Raw genomic sequence first — 17,935 nt, forward strand, 5'->3', positions numbered from 1 at the left:
CACTTAGACATATCACAACAAACCAATCACTATCATATGTACAACCAAACTATCTGTTGAAAAAAAATATATGTGTGGATCTATTTGCTTGTAAAAACTTTCATAGACCATTGTTCTGGGATTCCAAATTTGTGTAGAGACTACATAATAATGAAATACTGTAACAGAATCATATGAATAAGAGTCATACCTAGTGAAGGTGCCTCGCTCGTATCAGACATGGCAGATGACTTGAGATACTCTCGCTCAATATGAGCTCTACTGGAATGATGAGATCCTGGGTATCCTCTTCTACCTGCATGGCTGCTTTTAATGTAGCGATTTGATATGCGTGAGTATTCTGTCTTTGTTTCATCATCCCCATTTCTGTGATAAAAAAAAGAATTAGTAACTTATCCAAAAGCACAATGCATTACAACAGTACTGGCTTTATGAAATGTATATCAAAAGACAAAAATTTTTTTAGCAAACATAAAATAGAAACTATCATAATACAGTATATTTCTCTTTGTTACCTCTCCTCCATAAGGTCATATTTATTCCAGGTACGGGACCCAGAAAGGGATTTTGCAGCACCATGTTGAGAAACTGACTCAAGATTATCAAGGTCTTGTGCACCTCTTCCTGTAAACAGGGCTCTTTGCTCTGTTAGCCTTTCAACACTATGGTATCGATCATTTAACCTGCTTCCCGAAAGACCAAGTAACTGCAAAAATTTAAATACATTTTCAGTAACATAAAGTACACAAAAAAGTACATAAAAGTGCCACACACCTCAGTAAATAAAAGCAGATATCTAAGTCATGAATATGTGTACTGACCTGAACTTTGGAATAGGCAAATGGTTAGAATTTTAATTTACAAACATTAAACTGTCCCATCCAATTTTTTTCACAATATCTTATCTGCTTGGTACATTTCGAAAATACTATAATTAAAAGTAAAAGCAGAGATAGTGGTGGACTGCAACCACTTAATGAGGGAAATGTAGGTTAATATTTAGACTTACCTCATCACATAGCAAGTATAAAACACAAAAGGTAATTTTTAAAATTACCTTTTATGATTAAGAGTTCTACCCTCCCCCAGAAGTATTTTACCAACAAAAACAAAAAAGTAAATGTATAAATAAAAAGTTTAAAACTTAACAGTTCAGCACAAAATAGGAACTATGGGACTGCATATTACCTGTATGTCAGCGGGCCCATCAAGCAGATTATCAAGTGATCTACTCTTGTTTTTGTCATCAAAGTAACGATTATTGAGAGCTGATGTTCGAGATAAACCCATACCATTTTCTCCATTCTTCTCAACAGTACCCATCACTTGATCATGGGCCTCCAGTGCCTCTCGGGAGAGCTTCCTTGTGAGAGGTGGAGGCGAGCGGGTCCTAGATTGAGTTTAAAAAAAATAAGATATAAATTCAATCTTGGGCTACAAAAAAGGATTCAATTTAAACTTTTCATAGTACAGTACAGTAAAAAAAAACTGGACATAATACTAAAATTTATATTTGACCTATTTTTCACAAAAGTTCTATTACAAATCACTGCAAATATAAACAAACCTTCGAGCCACAACTGGAGATTCATCAAAACCAGTACCATCTGTGACATCCATACCAGGAAGAGGCACTGGTGCTGACGACCTTCTTTCTGTCCGAGTACCTGTAAAATATTGTCAAAGAGAAAGGATATTTTTATTTTTCTGCTTAAAAGAATGCTATCTTCATTTCTATTCTTTTTGTAATCTTAAAATTTACCTTTGCACTTCTTTTTCACCAAGATGGTCTACAAATTATTACACACACAAGCACTTTCCCAAAGCCAAAAAAGTAATAGATATTTTGAATCCGAATTTTATAGCAACATTTTATCCACTGATCTGGATATTACAAAAATGAACTTCACCAATAGTTTCAAAACAACATTAACCAACATGTTTGCAAATGTATTGCTCAATATCAAAGCTGAATTAAAATGTAAAAAGTTATGCAAACAGCTACCATGTTTACTTTGTGATTTTCAAACTCTAAATATATCTATGGTCCATTATTATTCTTATTAATTACAGTATTATTATTATTTTTATTATTATTATTACTCTATTATTATTATTATTTCAAAAAGAGACCCTCTCTCAAACAAACTTCACTAAATAGAATGGTCATCTGGATGCCGTTTAGTTTGTAATGTATTGTAGTTTCTCAATCTCTCGAATGAATTTTCTTTGTAGCAGCAGGTAAATTATACAACTGTTGTCCAAGGTTCATTTATTCCTTAACTTTTTGGTAGAGCTTTCTACCATTTTCTAAAGGTAAATGATGCCAGGGGTACATCTATGCCAAAATTAAGGCACAGATGTACATCTGGCTTCATTCGCCTTCTGAAAATGGTAGAGAGTTCTACTAAAATTTCAAGGAATGAATGAACTTTGGACAGTTGCTGTATAATTTACCTGCTGGTAATATTATTATTATTATTATTATTACTGCGAGAAAAACTCTATCATGAGAGTTCATAAATGTTCTAAAGGGTACAATAATGTACAGTAATTGTTAAAGGCTCAGGTAAAATTTATAAAAGCTTTCGAACCCTACTCTGGATTCATCTTCAGTCAAAATGAGTAATTTAACGTGAAATGTACAGAGCTCAACTTAAAAATCAAAATACAAAGTCACTGAAGATTGTTGACACCAGTAGTTAGCTCCCAAATAGACTAGGTGATGAAGAATAAGGGCAGTTATTCTAACTGGGTGATTTCCTCTTCTCTATTAATATTCCTGACTGCAATTCTGCTCAATCTTTGTACAGGTTGACGCAACATTACAAGAGGTCCTTCATCGGGCGGCACAGCTTGGGTACCGTACCCAGACTTCCCTGGGGCAGTGGTTATCTGGACAGGGAGAGGCAAAGTAGAAGCAGCATCAGGAGAAGGAAAGACAGAGCCTGTCCTAAAGTAAAAATCTTTCAAAACCATCTTGATAATAGAAAAATTAACATATGGATCTTAGTTAACAAAAGACTTATTTCCTTTGAATGACTCTCCTAAGCTTATAGCAGCTCCCTCAACTAGTCACCTGACATTCACATTGTTGCTTTTAAAGATAATATTAGCCTCGTTCCAATTGGGGCTATGGTCGTTACTGAATACATGTGCTACTATTGTGCTGTTTTGTGAATGTAGCTCATAAGCACGTTTATGTTCCCTTAACCTTGTAATTAGTCCTCGTCCACTTTCGCCAAAATATTGTCCTTTACTATCCATACATGGTATTTCATAAACACCTGGGACTATGAGATTTTTGTGGTTGTTATTGTTTCTTACGAGGTTGCATCTTATCGTATTTTCATATTTGAACACAATTTTAGTGTCCTTCTGACATTTGTTTACATAACTACTTATATTCTTTACTTCTGGGTTAAGGGGAAGCAATACATATCTTTTTGGTTTTTCCCTGCTATTATCTTTAAGACCATAGAAACACCTCTTTGGTCTTGAAATTGCTTTCTCAATTAGGTGAGAGGGGGGTACCTGAGGCTTCTAAATGTTGCCGAGACATGTTGAAGTTCGCCGTCTATATATTTGGGGTCACAAATTCTGAATGCTCGTAATGAAAAATTCATAATGACATTGCTTTTTATTTCTTTTGAGTGAAAAGAATAAAAGTGGATATAACTCTCTGAATTGGCCGATTTTCAATAAACAGAAAATTTGAATATCTGACTATTACAGTCCCTAAAAACTAGAACATCTAAAAAGGGTAATTTAAAATCAACTTCTATTTCTGTCATGAACTTAACTGAGGGTAAAATGCTATTGGCTATTTCTATTAGTTTCTTTAGCTTGTCATCGGTACCTTTAAAAATAATAAAAATGTCATCAACATATCTACCTTTAAAAATAATAAAAATGTCATCAACATATCTCAGTCTCACCCATAAAACTGGTTTCATTTCTTCACCACACCTGTTTAAAATTTCTTTTTCCACAAACTCCATGCAAATATTAGCGAGGACAGGAAACAGGGGTTACCATGGCATCTCCCATCTCCTGTCCTCACTAATATTTGCATGGAGTTTGTGGAAAAATAAAAGAAACCAGTTTAATGAGCGAGACCGAGATATGTTGATGACATTTTTATTATTTTTAAAGGTACCGATGACAAGCTAAAGAAACTAATAAAAATAGCAAATAGCATTTTACCCTCAATTAAGTTCATGACAGAAATAGAAGTTGATTTTAAATTACCCTTTTTAGATGTTCTAGTTTTTAAGGACTGTAATGGTCAGATATTCAAATTTTCTGTTTATCGAAAATCGACCAAGTCAGAGAGTTATAACCACTTTTATTCTTTTCACTCAAAAGAAATAAAAAGCAATGTCATTATGAATTTTTCATTATGAGCATTCAGAATTTGTGACCCCAAATATATAGACGGCGAACTTCAACATATCTCAGCAACATTTAGAAGCCTTAGGTGGCCCCCCTCACTTCATTGAGAAAGCAATTTTGAGACCTAAGAGGTGTTCCTATGGTCTTAAAGATAACAGCAGGGAAAACCAAAAAGATATGTATCGCTTCCCTTTAATCCAGAAGTGAAGGATATAAGTAGTTATGTAAACAAATGTCAGAAGGACACTGAAATTGTGTTCAAATATGAAGATACGATAAGACGCAACCTCGTAAGAAACAATAACAACTGCAAAAATCCCATAGTCCCAGGTGTTTATGAAATACCATGTAAGGATTGTAATAGAAAATATTTTGGCGAAAAGTGGACAAGGACTAATTACACGGTTGGGAAACATAAACGTGCTTGTGAGCTACACTCACAAAACAGCACTATAGTAGCACATGCATTCAGTAATGACTATAGACCCAATTGGAACGAGGCTAATATTATCTTTATAAGCAACAATGTGAATGTCAGGTGACTAGTTGAGGGAGCTGCTATAAGCTTAGGAGAGTCATTCAAAGGAAATAAGTCTTTTGTTAACGAAGATCCGTATGTTAATTTTTCTATTATCAATATGTTTTTAAAAGATTTTAACTTTAGGACAGGCTCTGTCTTTCCCTCTCCTGGTGCTGCTTCTACTTTACCTCTCCCTGTCCAGGTAACTACTGCACCAGGGGAGTCTGGTTACGGTACCCAAGCTGTGCCTCCTGAAGAAGGACCTCTTGCAACATTACGTCAACCTGTAAGGAGATCGAGCAGAATTGCAACCAGGAATATTAATAAAGGAGAGGAAATCACAGAGTTAGAAAAACTGCCCTTGTTCTTCATCACCTAAGTCTATTTGGGAGCTAACTACCGGTGTCAACAATCTTCAGTGACTTTGTATTTTGATTTTTAAGCTTACCTCTGTACATTTCATATTAAATTACTCATTTTGACTGAAGATGAACCCAGAGTAGGGTTCGAAAGCTTTTGTAAATTTTACATGAGCCTTTAACAATTATATTATTGTGGACCCTTAACAACATTATTATTATTATTATTATTATTATTATTAATGTGCATGCATTCATATGGAACACACAGAGACATTACTAAGCAAGCTTCCACAATAGAGAATGCACTCATATAAAAAAACAGAAAATCATAGCAAAGAAAGGAGATGGCATATTACAGAAGAAACAAAGAAACAAAAATATACTAACAAAATAAATATATAGATCTACAACAAATAAATATACTGTATAGGTGTACATACATTAAAAAGTGAGAAATGTTATCTATAAAAAGATGGTACACGACACTTCAAAGCAGCATTTGGCTTGTGATACAATACTGCTGCCTCCATAGGTGCTGTTTCCTCCACCTTAGTAGATAAAGTACAGCATTTATCAAAAGCAAAAGAATTCAGCAACAGATAATTTTAATTGTTCATGCCCAAATCTTGTCTACCTTACATCGGTCTCTCTACAGCAGTGCTGCCCTGGCGACCTTTAAAACTGTCCCAACTCCATTCCCGACCTCTATTAAAGTAAGCAGACACTTCATTTCACATTGGGGTGAATAAATAACTTCAATATGGGTTGCATCATCTGCATTCTTTGCCATTCTATTTTCAAATCCTCAATCATGACATAAGTAAAGACTTCATACTAAGGTCACAAAACACTACTCTGTGATATACTAAACCTAATAGGATTAAGTGCAGTAACAATACCATCTACAATACTCTTTAATTCCAGTCAATTAGAAACCTCTGAATAAGATGAAGCGTGTTGACTTCAACTCCTACATAACTTGTAGGTTTAGATATAAGAGCTTTATACCTTTTATGTACACAGCTTGATTACCATATCTTTCTAATTTCAGAAAAAATAGCATACTTCCTTTATGAGAAAGAGGAGAAAAAAATGACAAAAAATAAAATGCACATTTGATTATCTTTAAAAGTCATACCTGAGTGTAAAAAGCTTGAAGTGCCCCTAGGGAAACCTGGAGGTAGTTCTCTTTCACCAATAAGATCAAGCACATACTCCATCCCTGGCATTTCTGTCATTGTATCATCTTCTATTAAAGCTACTGTCCAACCTGAAGTCTCATTAATTCCTCTTTCTTCTAACAATCTTGATGCAAATTCCTCTCCAGTTGTCCATGAATCAACTTCAGCTATTCCATGGTTCCCTAAAAAGTTACATAAGAAGAGACCAGTCAAGATTTAAGTTATAGACATAATTATTTAAAACAAATTCTGATGGGAATGTTACCTGAAACAGACAAGAAACCATCAAGACTAAATCAAAATTTTGTGTCAAAATTTCAGTTCTATTTTTATTTGACTTCCTGCATTTTGCATCACTTACCATCGGGAAATCTTGCTTCCAGAGCCATGCGAGACTTCTTACGATTTGCTCTCCACTCCAAATCAGTTGGAGGGTACGATCTAGCAACACCTGAGGAGTGCTTGTGTGAAGAAAGCAATTTTCTTTGGCACAAATTTGCATAGCCATTGAGTCCATGGTCAGAGACATGTCTGAAAAAGGTCAGGATTTAAAGAACTTGCATTCAACATTCACTGCCACAAACTACTTTCCAATCAACCTTTATCTGCAATACATGAATCACACAAATGCAAAATAATCTGCTTTTATAAAGAAATACTTACTTTAAAATATACTTATATAGTGTTGAAGAAGGTGGGAAGACTGACAAACAATTAGCAAGTAGCAGCCATCCACGTTCAGCATTTGCATTATTGTCATTCTTCCATGTTTGATTGCTTAACTGGCATATAATTTCATCTTGTAATCGTTTATTTATTAAACCCTGGAAACAGCAAAGTTGTAAGAAAAAGTTAGTTTTGGAGACTTACTACTGATATCAAGTTTATACAAGTATTGCTCTGTAATTACACAAGATTATGTGATATAATTCATAAACTGTGAAACATATCATTAAAGACTTTTTATTCTATGAAAAAATTAAACTGAGCTACAGGTACTACAACTAACGGAGACAATTCACTGTCAGGTATCGTACTGAACAGTAAAATATAAACCTCACATTAAACTCACAATTCTGTACTCTATTCCAAATACATACATTATTAAATACATTAGAAATTAATCTACATTAAATATATTAGAAATTAATCTACATTATTTATTAAAATGTTAGCTACTATGTATATAATGTACCTTAAGCCCATGAGTTTCTTTGAATGTCAAAAACTACCCAAAATATTCTTCTACAGAAATATCTAAAAAAAAAAAAAAGTTTTTTGTGCCTTTAATACTTCAAGCTCTATCTTAAGATGTAAAGGCATCAAGCGCCTCTTCATTTCTGCATTAATCACGTCATGTATATTACCTGTTATTATTTCATATTTTTAAATATCTCTCCATACATATTATTGTCCGGCCTTTCCGCCGATGTATGTAACCACTTTTGTACGTTTATTGTAACGCAAATTATTCTCATTTATATGTCATCTAACAAACAAAAATTCTTGCCCAAATGCGTGACATGGGATCTGCAGGTCGGTGACCACCTTTCCATCAGCATTCCTCAATGTATACCTGGCTTCCGAAAAAATAAATCAGTTAAACCCAGACCTGTCATCTTGAATCTCACAACTGGTGACCTGAGGAGTGACAGGTAAACATGCGGTTTTGGCCCAGCCATTAATGGACTAAATACGGCTGCATTTACCTTCAGAGAGCCTTTAGCAGACTCAAAACAGTGACACAGTCTAGGCCTCTGAAAGCTCCTTTGTCAGAGGAACCCCATGCCATTAACGGGCTAATAACAGCGTCCCAGCAAGGGCACGTTTCGGCATTTCGAACAGTTTTGGCCCTCACTATTCATGACTCACATCGACCACTTGAATTCTAACACCATTAGTGGACTAAATACGGCATGCACTCGCATTTTGGTGTGTGACAGCAAAGATGGCAGAGTCTGAATTACAATGCAAATCCGGAAACACAGAAATTGTCTGCGTGCCCTTTTTGCCCACAAAGCCAGATGCAGTGAAGCTCCCCCCATTTTCGCACCAGAACACAGTATCTTGGTTTCTGCGCACTGATGCTCACTCCTGCGTGGCGTGCATCACAGATGAGAAGACCAAGGCAGACATTACCATGACAATGCTACCTGAAGAGGTTTTCAACAAAATCTCCCCATGGCTTGACTCACAACCAGGCAAGGTCGCATACTTGGCCTTGCGAGACAAGCTGATGCAAACATATTCCATGCCCATCCCCAAAAGAGCACAGCACGCACTAGACCTGTTGACCCAGCCCCTAGGGGAAGCATCACCCAGGGATGCCTGGGATGAACTGAGAGGTCTAGTAACACTGCCGGGCATTGACGCAGACGGGCGCAGGAAGGAAATCAGTCTGACAAAAGCAATATTCCTGCGGCGCCTTCTGCAGGAGGTGAGGGGCCAAATTAAAGACCCAGACGCCCTTCCCATGGATGAGCTGATCGACGTCACACAGAAAACCCATGAGGCCACTAAAGCCTCCAAACATGCCGCTGCCCTTGCAGCTGCCGCCCTCACAGACGGAGGACGATGACCCAGAAAACATAAACATGATCTACAGGAGGAGGGCACTGCTGAGGCAGCAGAGGGCGCGGACGTACCCAGCGTGGTGCTACTTCCACAGAAGATTCGGCCACAGTGCCAGGAACTGCAGATCCCCTTGTTCCTTCACAAAAATCAAGAAGGGCGGCCACAAGTAACAGCAGTGGCCGCGAAAGACAACATCTCCTGACCAGCAGGATTCTTCATCAGGTACGAAATATCAAAGCGGAGCCTGCAGGTTGAAACGGGGGCTATGCAGTCGGTGTTCCTGCCGTTGGAGGAGGACTACACTTGGACAGCTGACTCCACGCCCTCCCTGTTAGCCGCGAACGGAGCTCCCATCCACTGCTATGGAACCACGACCCGCACAATCTCCATCTTGGGCCGCAAGTACCACTGGCCTTTCGTCATTGCAGAGGTCAAGTTCCCCCTCCTGGGTGGTGACTTCCTGGGACACCATGGACTCCTGATCGACATTGGCAGGCAACACCTCCTCGACACCATAACCTGCCACTCCCGACCACTCTCCACCAGACCAGGGATGCCTGCTGTCTGTTTCACAGCCTCCAACAATTACGCCGTCCTCCTTCAGGAGTTCCCAGAAGTTTTTAAACCAGAGCTCCACCAGTTGCCAGGTGCCGGGGCCAAGCATGGCATCTTCCACCACATAACTACAATGGGCCCCCCAACTCATGCCAAATTCTGTCGCCTGCCCCCCCAAAAATTACAAGACGCCAAACGGGCTTTCGCCAAGATGGGACAAATGGGCGTCTGTACCAAAGCATGAAGCCCGTGGGCGTCTCCCCGACATATGGTACAGGAGTCAGATGGCTCCTGGAGGCCCTGCAGAGACTACCGTCATCTGAATTTAGTTACCACACCAGACCACTACCCCCTGCTGAACATGCAACAACCGACGAGCGCCCTTCACGGGGCCAAGGTCTTCACCAAGATGGACTTGCTTAAATCATACTTTCAGGTTCCTGTGCATCCTGACGACGTTCCACAGACAGCCATCATCACACAGTTCAGGATGTAGGCCTACACCTTCTCCTACTCCACCTTTGGCCTCAGGAACGCGGGGGCAACATTCCAATGCCTGACGGACACCATCCTCAGGGACCTGACCTTCTGTGTCTGTTACGCAGATGACATCCTTATGTTCTCTAGGTTCCCACCCCAGAGGAACACCTTTGCCACAGCCGCGCCATCCTGAAACACCTGCAGGAGAACGGATTAGTCGTCAGGTTTGACAAATGTACTTTCAGGGCGGGAAAAATAGATTTTCTTGGACATGAGATCTCCCCAGCAGGAGTACGCCCCATGGCCTCAAAAGTAAAAGCAATAGAAAAGTTCCCGATGCCACAGGCAATCAAGGCCCTTCAAGAGTTCCTCAGCATGGTGAACTACTATCAACGTTTCATCCCAGGCATCGCCGCACCATGTATCCCCTGACAGTAGTTCTTAAGGGCAAGCCAAAAACATCGACATGGGACGCTCCGCAGCAGCAGGCGTTCGAAGAGACGAAGACAGCCCTTGCAAGTGCCACCACCTTGATGCATCATAACCCCACCACTGCCCTGAGACTCACCACCAACCCCAGCAACATCACCTGTGGGGCAGTGCTCGAGCAAATAGTCGATAGCGCCCCCCGACCTCTACCCTTCTTCAGTCGCAAGTTGTCGCCGGCAGAGACCTGCTACAGCGCCTTCAACAGAGAGCTGCCCGCAATCTACCAGGCTGTGCGGCACTTCAAATACCTGCTTGACGGTACTCAATTCACCATCCTCACGGACCACAAGCCCCTGGTGCACGCATTCGCAAAGGCGGGCGACGCGTGGTCGGCAAGGCAACAGCGACACTTGGCCGCCATCTCCGAGTTTGGTTGCACCATCACCTATGTCCCCGGCAGGAAGAATCCAATAGCCGACACCCTGTCACGGGTGGAAATGCATTCCCTCCACCTCGGCATAGACTACGAGGACCTGGCGAGGGAGCAAGCAGCAGAACCGGAAATGGCAGCATACAGGACGGCACTGATGGCACTCAAGTGGGAGGACGTGCCCTTAGGAGATTTGGGCGCAACGCTTCTCTGCGACACAAGCACCAGTCACCACCCCCCCCGGTCCCCGCCTCGAGGAGGAGGAAGACGTTCAACATCATTCACGGCCTCTCCCATCCATCAGGGCGTACAACGGTGTGCCTGATGACAGAAAAGTTCGTGTGGTACGGCATCAGGAAGGACGCCCACCAGTGAGCAAGGAGCTGTATCCCGTGCCAAACCAGCAAGATCACAAGGCACACAAAATTAGGCATTGGTGATTTCCCCCAACCTCGTCGGCGCTTCGGCCACATCCACATAGACGTCGTTGGGTCTCTACCGCAGTCTGGGGGCGCCAGGTACCTCCTGATGGTCATAGATTGCTCCGCTCAGTGGCCAGAGGCGACACCTATGGAGGAGGCGTCAACAGCATCCTGCACAGAAGCCCTCCTCTCCAGTTGGATCAGCCGCTTCAGGGTGCCAGATAGTATTACTACGGACAGGGGCTCAACATTCCTGTCAGAACTCTGGGTCTCCCTGGCACGCCTGATGGGTACAACACTTCACAGCACGATGGCCTACAACCCCACAGCAAACGGCATGGTAGAGAGGACACACCTCTCACTGAAGGCAGCTTTAATGGCACATTGCAGCGACGAAAACTGGAAGGCCCAGCTCCCCTGGGTCCTGCTGGGTCTCCGCACCGCACCGAGGGCAGATGGAGACATGTCCCCTGCAGAAAAACTCTACAGAGAAACACTAGCTATTCCAGGAGAATTCTTCCCACCGTCAGCTGACGGCACAAACACCCCCTTCCCAAGATTGAGGGAACTAACACAGAAATTCGTGCCCTGCCATAAGACCTTCATGGACAGAACCAACACCAACAGCCTGGCCAGCCTGGATTCCTGCACTTACGTCTTCGTCAGGATAGACGCCCGCCGCCTACCCGTAACCAGGCCCTACAGGGGCCCTTACCAAGTCATCGACAGGACCCGCAAGGCATATCTCATTGACATCCATGGCCGGGAGGATTGGGTTTCCATCGACAGGCTGAAACAGCATTCCTGTTAGACAGCGAAATCCGAGAGGAGGCAGGCAGCCCGCAGACATACCCACCGCCCCACAAGGATGGGCCGTGGGCACCCCAGAGGTCGCGCTGTGGAAGATCCAGCAGTTGGCGTCGTCCCCCCAACCACAGTTCTCGAAGAGAAGGGGTCGCCTCCTGCTCCCCCAGTGCCTCTGTGATTAATTTTCATGTCATCCAATAATTATCCCTGTAATCATTGTCTTGCGGGGGGGAGTACAGTACTTGTAAAGGCATCAAGCGCCTCTTCATTTCTGCATTAATCACGTCATGTATATTACCTATTATTATTTCATATTTTTATATATCTCTCCATACGTATTATTGTCCGGCCTTTCCGCCGATGTATGTAACCACTTTTGTGTGTTTATTGTAACGCAAAGTATTCTCATTTATGTCATCTAACAAACAAAAAATTCTTGCCCAAATGCGTGACATGGGATCCACAGATCGGTGACCACCTTTTCGTCCGCATTCCTCAATGTATACCTGGCTTCCGAAAAATAAATCAGTTAAACCCAGTCCTGTCGTCTTGAATTTCACAAGGACTAAGATTAAACCTTTAAAATCATTACAATAAAACTACCTTATATACAGCACTTGTGTAATGTGCGATCTCGAGCATCGTGCGACCCCCAAATTTTCATCCATAAAAAATTATTTTACCAAGTATATCATGTATCATGCAAGGTCCTGTTTTGAAAGACCAAATTACAATAGACTAACCTCTTTTCCTCCATCTCTTTATCTCATCTTCTACTTAAATAAGTTAAAAAAGTAAAAGAGAATGATAAAAGTATCCCTAGTAACACTATACTTGTTGCATAAATGCGTACAGCCATAAACAACCCTATGAGAAACAACTGTTTTGCTATAAACAAGCAAATTGGATAACACCACTTGACTTGCTTACATTTCAACCATCGCATGATAGTAAATAATTACCGTATTTATGTTATAAATGATGTTAAGTAGAATAGGACATATATTTTTAAATTACAGTACTGTATACCCTTATTCGCTATGGACAAAAGATCGGCAAGGAAGTATACTGCTAAATTTAAGCTGCAAGTTGTTGCTGAAGCTGAGAAAACAAACTGTTCAAGCTGCTATGTTTGTATTTTATAATACAATAGTAATATTAGAATACTGTACATACAATATAATTGGATACAGTGAAGTAAAGCATAACTTTTTAAAAGATCCATGGAAAAGATGCACACTGTATTCGTTATGTTTGTATTTTATAATACAATACTAATATGTGAATACAGTATTATATAAGCTAATTTTATATCTCATGTATGATGTGACCCTTTAAAATTAGCTTCAAAATTAGGTCTTCAAAAGTCGCATGATACGCGAGTAATATGCAGTCAATGAAAAGAACAAAATACATGAAAACAGTGAAAACTCTTTTTGTTTGAATTAAGTGTCTAAAATAAAATAATTCACAATATGCTAGCTGAAACTTTAACCACAAAAAAAGGAATACAAGGCTGAATTTACTGGAGTACAAAAAATGTACATGTAATAAGAAATTCACTCACCTTATTAGCAATGTAGTTCCCTAAAACAGTCTCCCTAGATCCAGAGAGTGTGTGATCATTCATGAATCTGAGAATCAATTTGAAGATCGCTAGGGAGTCACTATAATCAGCATCACGAGACTTTGACAAGAAAGGAGTCTTAATTGGTTCTCGCTTCATACCCCAAAGATGAGACTGAAAAAAGGAATTCGTTACTGTACAATATAAGTAAGTTTAACACTATTAAACTCATATGAGATTTCAATTTTCCAAGGATAATTTGAGGATATTGTGGGCATAACAGCCAATCAGTAAGACCTTTCCTTTTCTAACTCCTTTATATTACTATTTTAATTATATCTAATTAGAGTCTATTATGCCCTCTAAAATATGTAAGTCAGGATTTGGCTTTCATCAAACTTTAACACATTAAAATTATAGTAAACATGTTTATAAAGTTCAGAAGGGGCTTACCAACATAAAAATCTTACCTTGAAATATACATTTGTGAACTTAGAGTATGGGTAGTAATCTATGTCATGTGGCAGGTTATAATGGATGGCAGCTGGACGGACTTGTGCAGATGGTCGGACAATATTTCGCTCGCCATGTGGTTTCTCCCAATCTTGAGAGAGGCAAAAACACTCTTATTATCTTAAAATGAAAAATGAAACTGAATTTTATAAGAAAAACATGGAACAAGGGTAACTGTTAAATACTTGTATTTGCGAGAGAACTGCAGAAGATATTAAAATACTCTGTTATATTTCCTTCCCCATGAATGTGCACCACTGAAAATATGCATGGGCTATTTGATAACCTGGAGACAGTAAGCAGATTGAAAAATTCCACAGATGATAAGTAGTATCACACATATGCTAGTCTCATGTTTTGAAGCATGATCTATCATCCTTTCTGAAAATCTCATTAAAGGGTTTGACAAGTCTACTTTTAATCACCACTAAAGCATTGCATATAAAGAGCATATGGCTCTTTACTGTAGAGTAAGGGTTCCTACTCATCATCAAAGGAACAGTGAATGCGAGTATCATGAAATGCAAAATAATTTGTCTTTTGGCAAACACTATACTATGCATGTAAGTGCACCCTGAAATAGCACTATTGGCAAGGCTTCCTATTCATCATCAAAGTAATTGTGAATGCGAGTACAGTCTCATGAAATGTTAAGTTTTATTGTTTTTTGGCAAACACTATACTATGTATGAAAGTGCAACCTGAAACAGTGCTATTGTGTGACTTACATTTGTTTATTTTACCACTGTATGGAATGGATAAAAATTGACTTTGTCTACTCCATTTAGCCTTCATGCACATGGTCTGAATCAAATCCCCCAAATGAGGGATTTTATAGTATATCTTCTTGGGCATAAGCAGAACTACAGTATTTCTAATCTGAGTTTTCGGTAGCAAATATCATGTAAAAACAATTACAAGAACGAAAAATCTTTCTGTTGAGAATGGGGGAGGGCGGTCTTGAAGGCATTTCCAGAGTTTTTTCAGTACCAGAATAAACATATAAGGAAATGGAAGACAATGAAAGGGCAGTAATTAAAGAAATTGCTAAAAGTAAGAAATATCTTTTGGTACCTGATACAATAAGTTTGCATTTGAGAGTTCACAGTTGTTATCTTCTAGGATAATCAAAGATCAAATAATGTAATATTTCAGGATGTGAAACCAGAAACCAGAGAGTTTTGTCTATGAGACTGTAGTCAAAACTGACAATAAGTAATTATTTTTTATGGAAAAAAATTCAGCCCAAAAGCAAAGTTAACAGTTGAGAGACCACAGCCTCTACCCTGTGTAGATAACTTCTGCTTCCCTAAGCTAAAAGGGGTAAAGATAGGAAATTAAGAATAGTTTTTAAATGTCATTTTGGCAAAGTATAATCCAGCCACAAGTTAGATGTTTATGAAATTATATAGGTCAGACAGAAAGAACTCAAATCTACTACTGTCATAATATATAATTATTATACTGTATAAATGAACTGATGAAAAGCTAAATTATTTCATTATTTACATAAAATGACAAAGAAGATGACTTAACAATTACCGTCAATTTTAGATAAGATGAAAGCAAGCTCTGCTGGGATCTCCAGATGGTTGACACCAGCCACAGATCTTTGAACTCTTTCATTTTCAGCTTTGGTTTGCTGAGCTTCCCTTTCAGCTCTCTGTTTGGCAAGAGCCTCTGCTTTCTTTCTCCTTGCCATTTCTTCCTGCAAGGTTAAATGACATCCAATTAATAACTTTATAGGAGCATTTTTCAAATGACTTCCTGTCGATCTGAAAAAATACTGATTATAATGGATTTTTCCTAATTTCCAATAAGTCTTAGATACCAAGAGGAAATGACACTTCTCACAGCTATATTTACTCTGGTTCATAGTGGTAAAAGGGGATACCAAGGATAATTTTCATTATTCTGTGGCAACTTCTTGTGGTATCTTTTCTTTTCCAGCTTTTCTTAATTTTTTCCATCATCATAATTCACCTCAAGAAAAACTCCAAAACCACTTTACTATAGTGCAACAGAGTTCTTTACAAATGTGAACAATGTTAACCTAATTTTTGGTTATTTGTTGATTTCTTGAATATAAAAACTTTCACATTAATTATATATACTGTATATATAGTCCTTTAAGTATTATGCACAATATGAAAAAATATATATGTATGCTCATAGATACTGAAATGTGAAAACAAAGATGCTATGAAATAAATTTCCATTTTGGGTAATCTTATTAAAATACCCATTTCTCTTAATAAAAGAAAGCAAACTATATAAAAAGATATTTTTCAAGACGAAATGTGGGAGGGGCAGATAATTATTGGTTGGCTAATGTACCTTCTTCAAAACATACCCATATGGAAAGGTTATACTAAAAAAACTCCAGTAGCCTTTTCAATAAGATGTACACTTGGAAACTTAGTTAATGAAAGTGTACACTATATGTATACTACAGGAGCACAATTCACCAAATGAGTGGTTTATAAAAATAAAATGTCTGACCTAACATAATTTATACCACTGAGAACTATACATAACTAAGTGACAATAACTTGATAGCATATTCATCTAGATAAAAAAATATTACTTACCTTGAGCCTAACAACTTTCCTCCGTGTTCTCTGTCCTCGTACAATGGCCTGAGTTCTAATGACAGCATGCCGTAAAGCACGGTAACGCCGTCTTGCAATCCACATACGTACCATAGCCTGTACGGCAATTGCGCTAGATCGTTGAGTTCGAAATCTTGGGAAGAAAATACATAAATAAGTATCCATAAATCTGCCTCTATAACTAACATTACATTCTAAAAACAATTCTGATTATCCCTGGTGATTGTGCAATTAAAAATAGTTGTAAACTAGTACTAGTGAAGCACAATTAGTGGATACTGAATTCAACTGGGTTACTGTAGGGAAAGAAACTACTGGCTCATATTCTATAAGCGTATCAGGAAAATTCTATCCATGATGCTGTAAGTGAGCTTCTGTGTAAAGTGTGGGTTAGCAAGTTATGAAAAACTGTGACTGTTTTTACCGAAAGCAATGAGTATCTCCGATGATGAAATGAGAAAGAATGGGGAAAAAAAAGTAGCAATTTACAATCATCTTCCCGTCTCATAAAATAGCTCACTGTCATTCAGTAACCACCAGTGGCATTCCACCAGCATTTATTTCAATTTTCAGCAGTCTATTTTTGCCAATAGCAGCATGTAAAGCAACTGTCCAATAAATCAGCATTTCAACTGCTAAAAGAATACAATGCAATTTACATGCAACTGTTTAAACATAACCAACTAGAGTATGTTTATGAATTCCTAAATACCTTCTGCGGGCAAGATATCCTCTGACATGTCTTTGCAAAGTAACCACAGAATGTGAGAGCATCTTGTATCGCTCTTCCTCTAGTGTCTGCTCCAGTGCTTCTCGAAGGAATATTTTGGTTGTCCCAAGCTGATAGGCACCACGGGACCCTCGACATACTCTGTCCAGGACAACCCTGCAGATTTCTTTTGAAGGGGCACCCTGTTCAATAATAATAATAATAATAATAATAATAATAATAATAATAATAATAATATAATAATAATAATAATAATACTAATTATGTGAGGAGTTACATATTGCATCACAGCACAGTACTTCTGTGTAGCTATCTATACACATAGCTAAAGCTACAGACATGCTCATTATTAATGGAT

General features: G+C 38.9%; 1 protein-coding gene across 1 annotated transcript in view; it reads right to left on the reverse strand.

Moving 5' to 3' along the window:
• Myo10A (Myosin 10A) overlaps positions 1-17,935 on the reverse strand; it is a 250,021-nt gene that overhangs the window by 117,348 nt on the left and 114,738 nt on the right. The window contains 12 exon segments of the mRNA XM_067115921.1: positions 191-366; positions 516-706; positions 1,189-1,390; positions 1,568-1,667; positions 6,416-6,640; positions 6,820-6,989; positions 7,122-7,282; positions 13,723-13,896; positions 14,193-14,326; positions 15,778-15,943; positions 16,827-16,980; positions 17,560-17,759. Of these exon segments, the coding sequence (XP_066972022.1) occupies positions 191-366; positions 516-706; positions 1,189-1,390; positions 1,568-1,667; positions 6,416-6,640; positions 6,820-6,989; positions 7,122-7,282; positions 13,723-13,896; positions 14,193-14,326; positions 15,778-15,943; positions 16,827-16,980; positions 17,560-17,759 (2,053 nt within the window).

This window comes from Macrobrachium rosenbergii, chromosome 14, assembly GCF_040412425.1.
Source record: "Macrobrachium rosenbergii isolate ZJJX-2024 chromosome 14, ASM4041242v1, whole genome shotgun sequence".
NCBI classification, from domain to species: Eukaryota; Metazoa; Arthropoda; class Malacostraca; order Decapoda; family Palaemonidae; genus Macrobrachium; species Macrobrachium rosenbergii.